We start from the raw sequence: 15,392 nt of genomic DNA on the forward strand, positions 1-15,392 counted from the left end.
CTGACGGTTAAAACAGAAATTAAAACCAATATAAAAACGTTATAATGTTTTAATTATGTAGTGGCTGTTCGAATTGAAATGTTTAGCGGTTGAAGAACCGCTTGTGTGTGTGTCAGTATGTTAAACAACAAATAATTTTTCCTATAATTTTTCAGACTTTTTATTGGTTGAAAATATACTTGTTGCATAATCAAGACAAGAAAATAATAATGATAATAATACAGAGCATCGAAGTCCGAAAAAAATATTCATCGTGTAAGTAGTATAATATAATGAATTGTGTTTATACAGGGTGTCCTGTAGGTGCTAATGCGGCCTTTATTTCATCAACCGCCCTTCGCAGAGTTTTAGTTTAAAAAATGCTGAAAAGGTATTCAAAAATTACCTTGTACCAGTATTTTCGAGAGTGAAAACGCATTGAGTAACTAAATAAAAAAATCTTAATTTTTGATTAAATCATAATCTTAATTTTCTTAATTATCATTCAGAAAGTTGTTGCCCTGTGTCTGGGGAGGCCAACAAAAAACTTCCAAGTTACTAAGTGCAATATTCACAAAGAAATTCTCTCGGATTCAAAAATTGAGGAAAACTTGGAAAAGGACAGTGTAAATAAGGGAAAGGAGCGTTGTGCGTTAATGTTTTTGCTGTTATTTCCCATCTTTACTCCAATTTTTGAATTCAACTATCTTAGGGAATATTGCACTTAGAAATATGGAATTTTTTCTGTTTCCTCGGGAGATACAGGGCAGCAACTTTCAAATTTCAAGTTAGAGGAGAAAGGGGCCGTATAAAAAAAATTAAATTTTCCATTTTGTGGCACACTGTATTCTCCCTCTGTAAACGTACAGGGTAATTTTTGAACGCCTTTTGAGCATTATTTTAATTTGGAATTCATTCCTTTACGACAGACGGTTGATGAGATAAAAGCCGCATTAGCACTTACAGGACATCCTGTACATAAATCACACATTAAATATATTTCAAGCTCAAAATCACTGAATGCTCTTTTAAATGAAATTTCAGAATAAAAACTAAATTGGTTGTTCGGTCATAGTTGAAACTTTTTTAATGAGATTTTAAAAAATAATTCTTAAATGACGACATGTGTCAGCAGCAGTTCATGAATATTGCAATAAAGCGATAATCAACATACATAGTATGGGTTATCACTTATAAAATATAACCCCGCTGCTTTTGGCGAACATGGTGAACAACATATTTAGAATAGCAGTGAAATGCATTTTTTTTTTGTTCTTTGAAGGTAATTATAACGGGGTTTCACTACTTCTGAATCTCCAATGCGTTGTTACATACCGGAAAATGCTATGTGTACCTAATAGTGAATAAAATTGTTTTTTTCAGAATGTGTGCATATCATGCTTTGAAAAAGTGCTGCCATCTAACTTTCAAATTTGAAAGCAATAACTTGTCAGATTATATATAATACGTGGGTTTTACGTTTTGTAGTGTGAACGAGGTTTGACTTTTTTTTCAAACCGCACAATGGGAATATACGTGTTGAGTCGCTTCTATACCGAGCCTTCTGGTACCAGGCAACTTGAGTATCCGTATCCCTGTGTGAGGAGGGTCTTGAAGTTTCCTGGCCGGAAGGAGGATAATCCTCCTAGGTCTAGTCCTCCTGGATAATGTAATAATTAGTGTAAACTAAATACCACCAAATTAAATATTGATATGTGTTTGGCCCCTTCAGAAATAACAGCACTCGTTATTCTAAGGTAAAATAGTAATGAATACGTACTCGCGTGAGTCACCCTGTATGCTTTTTATTCCTTAACTGCATCTTATGAAATCTCGCCATTGCTATTCAATTTCAGAACAACTACATGGATTCATACGGTAATTTCATTTGAAAACAAAATCCAAAATCGGGAGGATGATTTTTAACACATAAATGAGGAAACGAAAGCCGATCAGTGTCTTTCCACAAAGCAAACCTCTTGACTCACGGGTTGAGCGGTGACGAAGAATTCCGCTTCGAGGTTGATGCGCTGCTTCCCTTCCGGGAGTCGAACCTCATATTTTTGAAATGTTGCCGCTACAAACAGGAACATTTCGATGTACGATAGTTGTTCACCGGGACAATTACGCTTGCCTGTAAATTATATGTATAGTTTAGTTGTTATTAGAGAGCCAGGATAACATACAAATGCATCAGTGCATATGCAATTGCAAATATTTTTTAGCACTTTTTATAATAACTGTATTATACCACGGAAATTTTAGAAGATGTGTATATGCATTTTTAGCATTTTTTATATTAATCGAATTTTACTAATGCTTTCAAAAAATTACCTTTATATATATTTTTTTTTCTTCAAATTTAATGAAATATATTTAATTTTTTGAATGAAATATTTCACCATTGAGGAAATATTTTTCGGGATTTTATTAAATGCATATTTTCGCACTTCTAAATGCGTTTTCTTCATTTTTTGCGCAAATTTTCAGTTTAGATAGTATGTTTTAGTGTATATTTTTCTAAAAGCATTTCTATATGCAAATTAAACAGTGCTTTTTAATATGCATGTCTTTTTTTTTTATTTTTGTGCCTATTTATTTTCATTTTTGTGAAAATTTTCCTTTTATGCATGTTTTTGTTTTTGTAAATATTTTTCAGTTTTAGGTCATATTACTGCGCTTTTAAATGCACGATGTTTTCTTTTTTTTCTTTTTTTATGCACATTTTCCCTCTTTAGGGAAACTTCAGCATTTTTAAATGCATATTTATATTTTATGCACATTTCTCTTAATTTTGAAGACATATTTCGTCATTTATAAATGCATATTCTAACAATTTTTTCATTTCTCAGCTCTTTTAAATGCATATTTCTTTATTTTTACGTATATTCATCATATTACTAGTCCCATACTTTAGTATTATTGGATGGACTTGTTCTGGTTTTTCGCAGAATTTTTTTATCTCACGTCATATCTCAGCACTTTTCAAATGAAGATTTATCATAACTTTTAGTGTATATTTTGCTACTTTTTTTATCGCATATAATCCGAGCTGTAATTATTATGAATATAAAATGCAAAGTTGCCCAATATCGGGCTGATTTGCATTCATATTGAATAGCTTACCGACGGAAAACGGGACGTAGCTCTTGTGTCTCACGATATTCTTTTGGCTCTTGTCCAGGAATCTCTCTGGAATGAATTCATTCGGTTTCTCCCAATGAGCAGGATCCTGCATTACTGACCACAGATTCGTGAGGATCCAAGTATCTTTGGGTATGTCGAATCCACCAATTTTTGTGTCTTCCAACGTACTGAAAAAAATCAGTAAAGTCAGTAAATTTCGTCATGTAAACGGCAATAAAAGCGAAGAGATAAACGTAACAACGTCATAAAGAAGAACGTATCACACACATAGGTTATAACGTTGGGTGCACGCAACTTTTTCAATCCGAGGGCCAAATATGTGGTATTTCTGCGGGCCAAAAATTATTAGATAAGAGCAGAAGTCTTCAACCTTCTTTCTCGAGTCGTAAGCATGTACTTATCATCGAACAAAGAGCACCCGTTTGCGGCAAGAGTGCTCGACCTTTAGGAGAGTGCGAGCCACTTCATTGGTTTGAAAACGTGTCACGGGCCACTTAAATACTCGACAGCCACTTGAGTGAGAATGTGCTGCGGGTCACGTAAATGATCTGGAACTGTGCAGGGGGGCTGCCAAAGTGGTCTGTAAATATGCCGCGGGTCTTTTAAGTGATCTGTAAATATGCCGCGGGTCTTTTAAGTGATCTGTAAATGTGTTGCGAGCCGCTAAAGTGATCTGAAACTGTCACAGGTCACTGTCAAGTCATCTGTAAATATGTCACGGGTCAAGTGATCTGGAAAAGTACCAAGTGCCACGTGAGTGATGTAGAACTACTGCATCGGGGGGGGGTCACTTACGTAATCAATAAATGTGCCGCTTAGTTCATTTTCACAACATTAAGGTTTGGGGTCACGGGCAGCAACATATTACTCCGAGGGCTATGGGTTGAGCATGTACGCCTTATGGCAACTTATGCTTGAAATCTGCGTAATATTTATTCTTGTGTTTCATGGGACATTCCTGTAATTTTGTCCGTCCCGACTTTTGAAAATACAGTACATTCATATTTTGGTCCACCATATTCCCAGGGAAATATATGGAAAATCGGGATCCCAAAAATAGGAAATCGCCAACAGTCGATAAAAATGATGCCAAATATGAGAACAGTTGCCAATTATTGATGCAATCACTTTAAAAACGCCAATGACGGGGAATGGATCACTTACTGATAATCGCAGTGGATTGCACGACAAACATGTGCGATGAATATCTATATTCACACTCATACCATCATAATAATTTATATATATAATTTGGGAATGTATAATTTATATATATATGTATATATATATAAATTATGTGTACGCCTTATGGCATACAGATATATATAAAGAAAATACGAAAATGCATGAAATACTGGAAATATATCTCACACTTTTATCATAGACATACGGGGGGGTGGGGTGGTTTAGTGGATACATTGTGACTATCAGTAGCCCACCGTTGGCGATTTTTCAGCAGTTCAAGTGATAGCTGGCACCTTCAACTGCATTTGACGTCTTTTTCAGCTGTAAAAACGTTTTGGCTGCTCTTTTGCACAACAAGTATATAATTGGCAACTTTTCCACCTTTGATAATTTTTTGACTATAATTGGTGATGTCCCGTGTAGATTCTGATTTTCCCGTATTTTTATATAGGAAAAATACGGGATACTGTGCCCTGCATTACTGATACTTTTCTACCGGCACATCTTTCGCGGGCCGGATGAAACCTCTTGGCGGGACACATCTGACCTGTAAGACGGAGATTATGTGCCTCGTGTATAACGTCAAAATTTTTTATCAAATTTGTTTCTTGACATTGCATGGTTCAGCACGATGCAATGTCACCAATTCCGTCTACACTTACTAGTGAAAAATGTTGACAGGAACGATGGTGAACAGGCGTTGGACTTCCATGATGACACTCATTGTGTAAGGCATGTCTTTTTGGTCTGACCAAGCCGGCTCTTTCTCACGTCCAAGCACTTCATCTATCTCTTTTCGCACTTTTTCCTGGACACCTGGGTAATTGACCAATGCGAAGAACAACCACTGCAGGGATGTTCTGACAGTTTCGCTGCCGGCTCCCAGTTGTGTCATCATGTTACCACAAAGTACATTCCCTGAGGGAAAAAAAAGTTTCTTTAACCTAAATGGGAACAGAACGAGCTATTAACAGACTCAACAAAGAATAATGTCATTGAATAAAATCCATTGAATAATCTTACTAGATAGACTTGTTCGCTGTCCTTGTTCCTTCGCCTTCATCTCTTGAACCAAGCAAGCATCTATGAAGTCCCTGACATTGTTCGGGTCGAGAGTCCTCTCGTGTTCGTCTATTTCTCGCCTGATTCAACGAAATAATCATTCCTGATGATTATTCTATTTATTAAATAATCATACACGAATCAGAAATATCAATCATTTTCTTCTTTAAGTCATAATTCTTCATGCATCATCCTATAAGCTTGACCCTCTATAGTCCCGTGTATATTTAAATATGGATAGTGTGAATTTACATGGTGAAAAAAACATTTTTCCTATTTCTTTTCTATTTTTGTTATCATTTTAGAAATTATATCTTTTAAATGGCATTGCAGTACAAATTTCGGCTACACATAAGTATTGTACTTATGTGTAGCTGCCATTTTTTGAGAGCTACTGAAATTTTACACGTTCAGAGATTTATGAAATTTCACAATATTTGGGGTTTGAAAATAGAATTCCAAGCAAAAAACCACTCAAATTTATACAAATACAAATACGACGCCACAACAGGCAAATTGCCCAACGAGGTGGCTGACTTAAGGACATCATGGATCCCCGAGCCATTTTTTGGAGGTCCTACCTGCTACTGCTACACCACACATGCAACACCCCCCCCCCGCCGCGGAACCCCCCAACGAACCGGTACATGCGGGAATGTGCGTGTACGTGTAGTGCAACCTGACGTAAAGTTTGTTTTCTGTGTAATGCTTGTTATGTGTAGTGCTGTCATCTGCCCCCAGTTTTTCTAACTGAGTGAAGTGTTATGGTTGAATGATTTACCGTTGCAGGACTGTTGCTCTCTGTGGCGAGACTTTTTAACGGGGAGATCGGCTCGCATTTGCGCCTTGAAGTTGGGAACCACAGAAAACCAACTTCAGCCGACCACCACTGTGGGGTTCGAACCCGGATCCTCGCATCACGAGTCCGGCACTATAACCACTCGACCACCACAGCGGCCACCACAAATTTGCTAAGTAAAATTTTTTTTGTACCTAAATAACATTAAAAAATCAACACAACTGTATATTTTAACTGCAATTAACCATTTCTGCCAATGAAAAAATCTACTAAAATTAATTAAATTGCTCTGCTGATGTATTGCTTCAATTAAAGTTATGAAGCTAACACCCCCTGTTTACATCCAACTTTTCCAAAAAAAAAATTTTTAATCCGTTTTTGTGGGGTTGCACCATAGAGGGTTAATTTACAGTGATGAAAAATAATTTCGTGAATTTCGAGAAATTTTGGAAGCATTAATTAAGACACGCAGTGGGGCATGGAAATAGAAATTATGTTTGAAATACTTAAAAATAACCGGTCTTTTCTTGTACTTACTCGAAGAATTTTCTGAGTTCTCTCATCAATTTTTGGTACTTGTCCCACCCTTGATACTTGTTTATCAAAGGCATATCTCCGACCCAACGGAAAAAGTTCTGTACAGTAATCTGTGCCGTGCGTTCGATCATCTCTTGTATGCACTGGTTCAGAAAAACCCTGCTTTCGCTGCCGTTTTCGTAAGCTTTTCCGAAAGCCAATAGCGTGAGAATATTTGAAACACCTGTCGAGAGACTTTCCTTGGTGTCAAAAGGCTGACCCTTTGTATTCTCTATTATTCGAAGGAAACGGCGAACTTCGTCCTACAAAAAATTCAAGAGTTAAAAAAAATTCTATTATAATAATACGTTCATAATATTATATATAAATCAACAATTTCGGAACTAAATTTTTAATCTTCAGAATTTTAGTGACAAATGAAATGCATTGGTTTCGTAATAGACAACGTACCATAGGGAATTCGGCATCACTTATACAAATATAAAAGATTGAATTTATCTCGAAAGATCGAAGAAGGCTTTATCGATCACACAAAAATCTCTTATTAAATATTATAATCCGTTCCTGAACATCCTGCAATCATCATTAAATTAAAAATGGAACATTTACCCGAACCCTGATAAGTTGCATAATATTTCAACCTACTGTGCATTCCAAAGAACTGCAGAAAATATAATATTTTCCTGACAGTGAAATAAATATGCGGTATCCAATACATCACAAGACGACAGAAATGGAAAAGAGCAAGAAAGTGTTGTATGGAAAGAAGAAAAATTCCTCTCTCCTCTTCTTGGTAGGGTTACTGTAGCAGCAAGTTCTGCCAATATGGAGCCAGTAATGATCTGAAATACACTTTCACCATCGTTCGTATTTTCTACCACAAATTGGGAAATATATAACTGCACCATTACTCGAATACTTTGCATTTCGTACGAGGAACTATAATTTGAATACTTCGCATTATAAATTTGATAAACTAGCGGATGTTTAAAACATATATTTAACTACAACCAAATTATGCATGCTCTATTTATAATTATTCGATAACTGATGAATTAATTTACCACTATAACTAATTGATTTACTCCGAATAGTAAAAGCCCGTTTTTAATGAATCAATTAACCATCATGTACAAATCAGTTCCTGACACTCTTTAATTAATAAATCATAATTCAATAATAATTATCTGATCGTATATTATCACGTTCTAATATGAATTCCTTTGCGTTGTTCTTTGAGACGTATACGTACCATCCGATACATGGGGGGGATCAGGAGTCGTCTTGCAAATGCAAACGTAGCGAGACGGGGTACGGTGAAAGCCCCCCCCCCCCCGTAGGACCGCGAATAGCTTTCACCATAGTGATGATTCACACAAGAAACAAATCATGTCGCGGTCACGATGAGGTAATCATTTTTTTTTTCAAAATTTGAAAGAAAAACTGTATGTCTATATTATTATAAAAAATAATTAATCATTAATTAATTAATTAATTGACGATTAATTATAAGAATAATAAATCGTTGCGTAAACTCCAATGGATTTAGTATTCTCAAAGTGGAAAATATCTGTTTCTGTAGTGGAAAATATCCGTTTTATAGTGGATATGAACCAAACTAAAGTGTGGATAATTTTCCATCCTCTATAAATTGTTGTTAAAACGTTATCTTCAGAAAATAAAAACTCTGCATTTTTCCCTCTCCCCTCAAAATTTCAAGATTAGATCAAATATTCATTCGTTCTTACGTTACAAACTTGCTCTACGTATTCATTTCCTCTTCCAGCTCCTTTTAATGCGTGAAAATACAACTTCCTCTGCTCCTGCCAGTCTTTGCCGTTGAAAGTTGATAAATCTAATTCATGAATGGATTGAACGAAATTAAATTCATAGAAAAATCAATAATTCACGTATAAAGTATTCGGGAATAACTTTGGAAGTGACTCTAACTTTTTGTAAAAACGCCCGGTGCTAAAACAGTCCGTTCAGGTCGTCCACTAAATTCATCTCTAGCGAACGCATCCCTCATAGAATCCACATCCGAAAGTACGACTGTATAACGTCCACCCAAGTTCAAGCTAGAAATATTTTATATACAGTTACGTGTATGTACGAATAAATCAGCATTATTCAAACTTCAAAAAGGCTAACAAGTTTGATACAAACTCATTCCAAACTCGTGTGTAAAAAATATCAAATGAAATCGAATCAGCTGTATTAGTTTCATATAGAAAGAAAAACCTAAATTAATTATTAAAAAACACAATTTCTACTACAGTAATGAGAGAGAACTATCACCGTTTGCATAACTCGAATGGTTAATCCAGCTTTGCGATATCAGCATGTATTTTTCGATACCATCGATACCGCACACGTAGTTTTGTGTTTGTTAGAATGTAGTTAGAATGTGAATGTTTGTTAGAATTTTATTGTACTTGTAATGTGAACCGTCTATGGTCTTGTATCATATACAGTTATCCCTCGCTTCACACTAGTTTGAAAATTTTATTTTAAAAATTGGTGGGTAGTTTGATTTTACTCCTGAAAATTGGCTTGTGCACATTAGAGGTATGACATAATAAAAATGACAAAATCCGTTTCGAATCCAACGTTGATGTAGATTTGACATATATGGAAGAAACACTCAAAATCCATCTCACCAGATCTTACTAATGAAAATCTTTTGATAATACATTGATAATGCCATCAGAATTTTAATCGAAAAAAATGATCCTAATGAATCTATAATTCTCATATTTGTGCGAGGGATATTCAGAGAATTCTCTGCTCCTAAATTTTTTATAAAGGGATGAAGAAAGGCAGACTCGTCGGTTGAATCTCGACTGCTTTAAACTAAAAAGTTATCAGTCAACCTCCTCAAGAAAGGAAGGATTCTTCAAGAAAGAAAAAACATCCACATTCACTGGAATCGATCAGAAGTAGTGGAGAGACAAAGTGAAAAATATTAATTAAATTTATTCACGTAGCCTAAATTCACGTGGTTTATTTATAATTTTGAATAATTTATTTATTCAAAGAAAATTTGTTTTACTGCTGGAAGTTGAGGTTTTTTTTTTTCCTTATTCTTCTGAAGGAAACACCTGTCCCTATCTTATCCATGTTGAATTCTACTCGCTTTACTCGATTTCGTCATATATGATGATTTTGTGGAACCAATTAATCACGTAAAGCTAGTAGTTGCAAATTTTCTCTCTGAAAAACTTGGGATTTTAGTTCGAAACCGAAAACTGTTTATAGTTGCGAAATTTAAAAAAAAAAAAAACCATTTTATTTCCTTCCCTTCTAATCTGGTGGTAGATGCTTTACTCAACGTGCAAACGCGGTGAAATTGGCATAATTTTACAACAAATTTGAGTGGCTCTATCATTTTGAGGCCCTTGAAGAAATATATATTCAATGAAATCAGATAATATTTCACTCTTTGAAATTTCAATGAAATTTTCTAAAATGAGCAGAGAAAAAAAATAAACAACACAAAAGCTAGGAATGCGCGTTACATAAATTTTTATCAACGTTTAGGAAACGCTGACAAAAACTTATGTAACATCTAGAACACAAAAATTCAAGAAAAATACACAGGTGGTTTTATCATTTCATGATGCACTTTAAATTTAACAGTATAGACTGCAACGAAATCTCCCACCTGTATATGTTACCATACTTCTGTCTTAGTTTTTCAAGCTTCTCGTGAGGTTTATCAAGTAGGAATGGCAAGTATCCTACCACCGGAAGACCGATCGGTCCCGGAGGATATTTTCCGGGCTTCTTCCATAATCCCAATAAACGTCCGAGTACGTATATAGCAACGACAGCTGCTATTACTTTGAATATAACAGCACTGTTTAAGATCAAAACTGACTCGTACACAGTCTCGGCGATCGCCATGTTTCGTTTGAATCCACGCAGAAGCACTTTTCATACAGGAAGAGTTCTCTTTCATTCAAAATTAGGTTGTGATTACCTTGATTACTTATCTCATATTGACTGACGTATTTGATATGTTCGTTTTGACACTTAAGATACTTTCATGTTACATTACAGTTCGGATAAAGTACACGTGTCGTTTGAAATGGCCGTCCCAAGGACAGTAGCTCATTTCTTTCCGCGTAAATATCCTAGCCCCTTATCGTGGCTTGATTTGCGCTGAATTCAAGATAAGTTAAGCGTTAAAAATTATAAAACATTTCATATTTCCCACGTAATTTCGTGAAACGTGAAGCGAAGAAATTTCATCGAAGAACATATTAACCCCTTATATACTACATTATGAAAAGCAGAATAAGAAGGAAAAGAAAATTTCTTTATATTTATAATAATATAAATATAATGAGAATAATAAATGTATAATAAATTAAGGCTCGGATTTCTATGTCTTTGCATTCTTTTTTCTTTTGCGCATTTCCCTATTTTTATATGATGGAGTATATTTTCAAAATTTTAAGGCATATTTCATAATTTTCGATAAAAAGTGAATTTTTCTCCTGCTATTCCAATGGTTTTTCGGTTCCCACCTCTGACGAGAGAGCTCTTTTCCTCCTTCTTCTTTCCCATTATTCACAAAAGAATCCAAAACGTATACCCCACCTCTACCAACCTGGGCCATCTACCACAAGTTTTTTAAAGCACCAAATAAGCACTGTAAAAAAAACTGGTCAAACGGTGAAATGAACAACTTCATATCTGAATGTAGGAATTCACAGGAAGATGAGAATCTGTGATATTTTTATTTTACACCATTTTTCACAATCCAGTCGGGTTTGTCGACATCCTCTTATGACATGTGTAGAGCTCATTACTGTGTTTCATACATGCAGAAAGAAAATATGATCTCCTAGAATACCTAGGACAGCGTTTCCTCAAGATTTCTGAACCCAAGGATCAGTAAAATGTCCGAACAGTTCGATGGATCACTAAATTACATTATACGGATCAAATTTGTCATTTGAACCCATGTGAATATTATGAAAATTTGTAGCATACACTTGAATACATGGCATACACTTAAAATACGTGACAATTTGAAATGTGGCAGTTATAAAGCAGATCAGGAAAATTTTAAAAATCGCTTAAAGGGTTAAGTGCACCCTATTTAGCCCCTATTTTGTAATTATATTTAGTGAGTGAAGGGAATCGGCATAAAAAGATTCATGCGTTATCACAGAATACACATTTGAAATGACCGTCTCAAGGACAACAGCTGGTTTCCTTATTCGTAAACATGTTAGCCGGTTATCGTAGCTCGATTCAAGTTCAATCCAAGATTAGTTAAACGTGTATTGAATTATATTTCATATTTCCCCCGCAATTTCATGAAAAGTGCTATTGGGGGAGAAATTTAATCAGAGAGGTTTGAAATTCTGTGGATTTGTAATAAACTTGTTTGGGAACGAACAACGTCAGCATATATGCACTCTAAACATGCATTCCGGCATGTGCCAATTAGTTAGGAATTCCTCAGAGGAATGTATACGACGTGCATATACGGTTAAATAGTAGTAGTAAATGGTCTGGAGTTTTACCTATGTGCCCCCACATCCAGGCGTAGTGCCCCCCCGTGCTAAGATCCTCAGAAGTCCCCCCCCCTTTCATTTAAGGATTCTTCGCGGAGCCCTCTCTAACGTGCATTTATGATGTAGAAGTGAAAATAAAGGTATTGTTCACGTACAGAGCTTCCCCCCCCCCCCATTTGGGGTTCATGGTTTTACCACTCTGCGTGCATCTTTCTCGTACTATTGGTCAAACAGTAGCCCATATTAATATCATACATAACATATTGTGTATACCGTAATTTCCTGTCCCGTATGGCCTTAGGGCTGGGTCGGGAATGCATTCAATTTCCTATGTATAATTCGCAGATGCAAATTTCACTACATTAAGGGGGAAAGGAGGAATAGCAACGTATAGTCTAATACTACTACTTACCGCACATGTACTTGTACACGAGAACTCTGCGGAATTTCTAACGGATCGATACATGTCGGAACGCACTACGTGACTGTATGTACAGTCAAACCTCGTTAATGAGTCACTATTGGGAGAGCAAAAATATGACTTAGTAAGCTGAGCGACTCGTTAAACGGAGTAAGCCATAGCTGTGGCAATTCCTGTCTGAGGGCAATTGGGACTTCCGAAAAGTGACCCGTTCAGCGGAGTGACGTGTTAACCGGGTGACGTACTAACGAGGTTTGACTGTATATGCATGGCCCTAACGTAATTCTGAAATCAGTTGTGCTTGTTTCGTGGTCTTGCTCATGCTGCCAACTGTGTTCCATATTTTGAAGTAAAGATGGTGAATTCTAGAATTTCTTTTTTATTTTATGTAAGTATCACGTTGAAGGTCTGCCTGCTCTTTGCGGAGAGAATTTTTCAAATGGGGGAGCTGCTCGCATTCGCTCCTCGAAATAGAATCTGCAGTGGCGTATGATCCGCAGAAGCAAATTTCATGCATCAGTGATGAAATCTTCAGCTGGGTTTTCATTGCAGCAGGTTTATTGAGCCGAATGAACCGAATAGGACTATTTCACGTCCGCAAAAACCGTATAAAGTTACAACGCAGTGTGTTTCTACTTTTCTATTGTTGCGAATCAACCATTCTTATCATCTGTAATGCATGTGTTGCTAATTATAAATTATCTGATGAACAATAAAAAATGTATGCTGCAAAATATTTTTTTTTACTGAGAAACTCCTGAAAACGTTGTCTTAGAAAAAACTTTTAGACACATACTTTTCCATTTTTTTTTTCTTTTCAAATGATGTGCGGTTTCGAAACTGTCATAATTTTTTAGAAGTGTACATGAAAAGAAATGAAAAAATAAACTTATTTATGCAATGTATAGTGTGCTCCGAAAAGTCATTCGCGAAAACTCCATACTTTAAAAGCAATATCATGGAGATATTTTGTTCTGAAGTATCAGCAATTATTAACAATGGTTGAGGATGTGGTTCGCAAATAGCGAAAACGTAAACAAAATTCAAACTGCAAAAGTTTCGTGAAGAAAAGTAATTGTCATTGTGAGACTAAGAAAATAAAACAGTTTCGCTGTTTAATAATTTCAATAATAAAGTTTTTCCCAGTCAAAATGTTTGACAACGGAACCATCTTTTCATTGCCGTTTTTCAAGTGACCAGTCATTTGAAGTTGGAACTAACTACCAAAGATATTTACTATACACATTATTTTATTTATTTTTTTCATTTCACTTCTTGGTCCTCAAGAGGTTGAATTATTAATTTCTTTTACAATTTTGTCCAAGAAAGAATGCAAAATATATGGCACATATATAACGCTAATATTTTTAATAAAAATAATGCCGTATATATTCGTGTACAAGCCAAGTAATTTTATTCGAAGACCCATTCCTGTATTGGGAGTGTTGGCTTAGGCCGGGATTACACTATAAAAGTTGTATAAATGCTCTTTTATAAAACTTTAAAATTCAACTAATAAACTTATCAGTTACGTTCGGGCGAATGTAGCCAATACACTTATTGTTTGCTTTGTTGTTTTTTTTTTAAAGTTCTGTAAAAGAACTTTTAGCAACTTTTATAGTTTAATTCCGGCCTTATATAAGTTTTTGAAGAGAAAAAATTTAACCATATATTTGAAGGTAAAGGTATTAATCATCGGGTGTTAATCACAGGTGAACCTTGTTAAGACGAACTCGCTTAATACGAATTAAATATTCTCCACGTAGGTCATAATCAAATCGCTATGATATCACTTAATAGGGGACGACCGCTATGCCTTAGGACATTTTTTTTAGGGCTGCGGACATTTCATTTTAAAATTCGAAAACAGGTGCGAATGTAGGATGGTGGTTCTTAGTGGATGTAAACTAGTGATATGCAGTTGGTCCACGGAAACTAGCTCGTGGAAGATTCAAAGTAAGTAAGATATTTTTACTCTTTTTTGAAGATCAAAGCAAAAAAAATTCACCTCATCTTTGTTTCCCCCCCCCCATCTCTATTTTTTTAAATTATTATTATGATTATTTGTCATAGTCGCAGTTTACTATCAAGGTTCGGTTGATTTATTTTTGACTTTAAAATCATCGAAATCTTAACCTACCTGTGGCTATCTACCTTTAGAAAACAAAATAGCTTACACTGTACCTTCGGGCACCGAAAAACAAGCCACACTGAACGAGTCTTTTCGGATATAATAGCTTAAAAGAGTCACTCAAAAGACAGGAACAACGAAAAATAAATCAGTCGGTTGGAAAAAAATGTTCCTTAGTTCTTCGACGATTCCGATGAAGTGATTTTGTCATTGAGAATCCTCAGGTTATGATTAATTATGAATGGACGAGAAATGGCGGAAGAAAGCATAGCAAAAAGCTCATAAAATATCACATATATATAGAAATATCCTTCTCCACTTGTTAATACGAGATTCATCGAAAGATTGGTTATTTGTGGAGATAAGTACAAGATAATTCATCTCTTCTCCCACGGGGACTCGAACTCCGGTCTCGCGTTTGCCGGACGAGTGCCCTACTAATTAAGCTATGGAAACATATAGAATATTTCAACCTTGAAGCGTATATATATGTTGAAAGGCTCCGTACATGGACGGACCACTATATACATGGTGGCCCATGTTCATTCACGAGCTATTAGCTGATTGCTGCCACCGTCCATGTACGGAGCCTTTCAACAT

At 35.5% G+C, this 15,392-nt stretch overlaps 1 protein-coding gene across 1 annotated transcript; it reads right to left on the bottom strand.

Moving 5' to 3' along the window:
• Window positions 1–152: 152 nt before the first annotated feature.
• LOC149081691 (cytochrome P450 2J4-like) lies at window positions 153–10,665 on the bottom strand. Its single transcript, XM_089237091.1, has 8 exons — window positions 10,374–10,665; window positions 8,660–8,787; window positions 8,458–8,564; window positions 6,710–7,011; window positions 5,335–5,453; window positions 4,974–5,229; window positions 3,106–3,293; window positions 153–2,113 (listed from the first exon to the last, which is right to left on the bottom strand). Exons 1-8 carry the CDS (start codon window positions 10,613–10,615, stop codon window positions 1,932–1,934), a joined length of 1,524 nt encoding a protein of 507 aa, XP_089093217.1. The 5' UTR covers window positions 10,616–10,665; the 3' UTR covers window positions 153–1,931.
• Window positions 10,666–15,392: the final 4,727 nt, after the last annotated feature.

The sequence above is a fragment of the Pholcus phalangioides genome, unplaced genomic scaffold (genome assembly GCF_987345545.1).
Source record: "Pholcus phalangioides strain wild (caught in Gottingen) unplaced genomic scaffold, Ppha-v1.0 ptg000009l_1, whole genome shotgun sequence".
Classification (NCBI taxonomy): Eukaryota; Metazoa; Arthropoda; class Arachnida; order Araneae; family Pholcidae; genus Pholcus; species Pholcus phalangioides.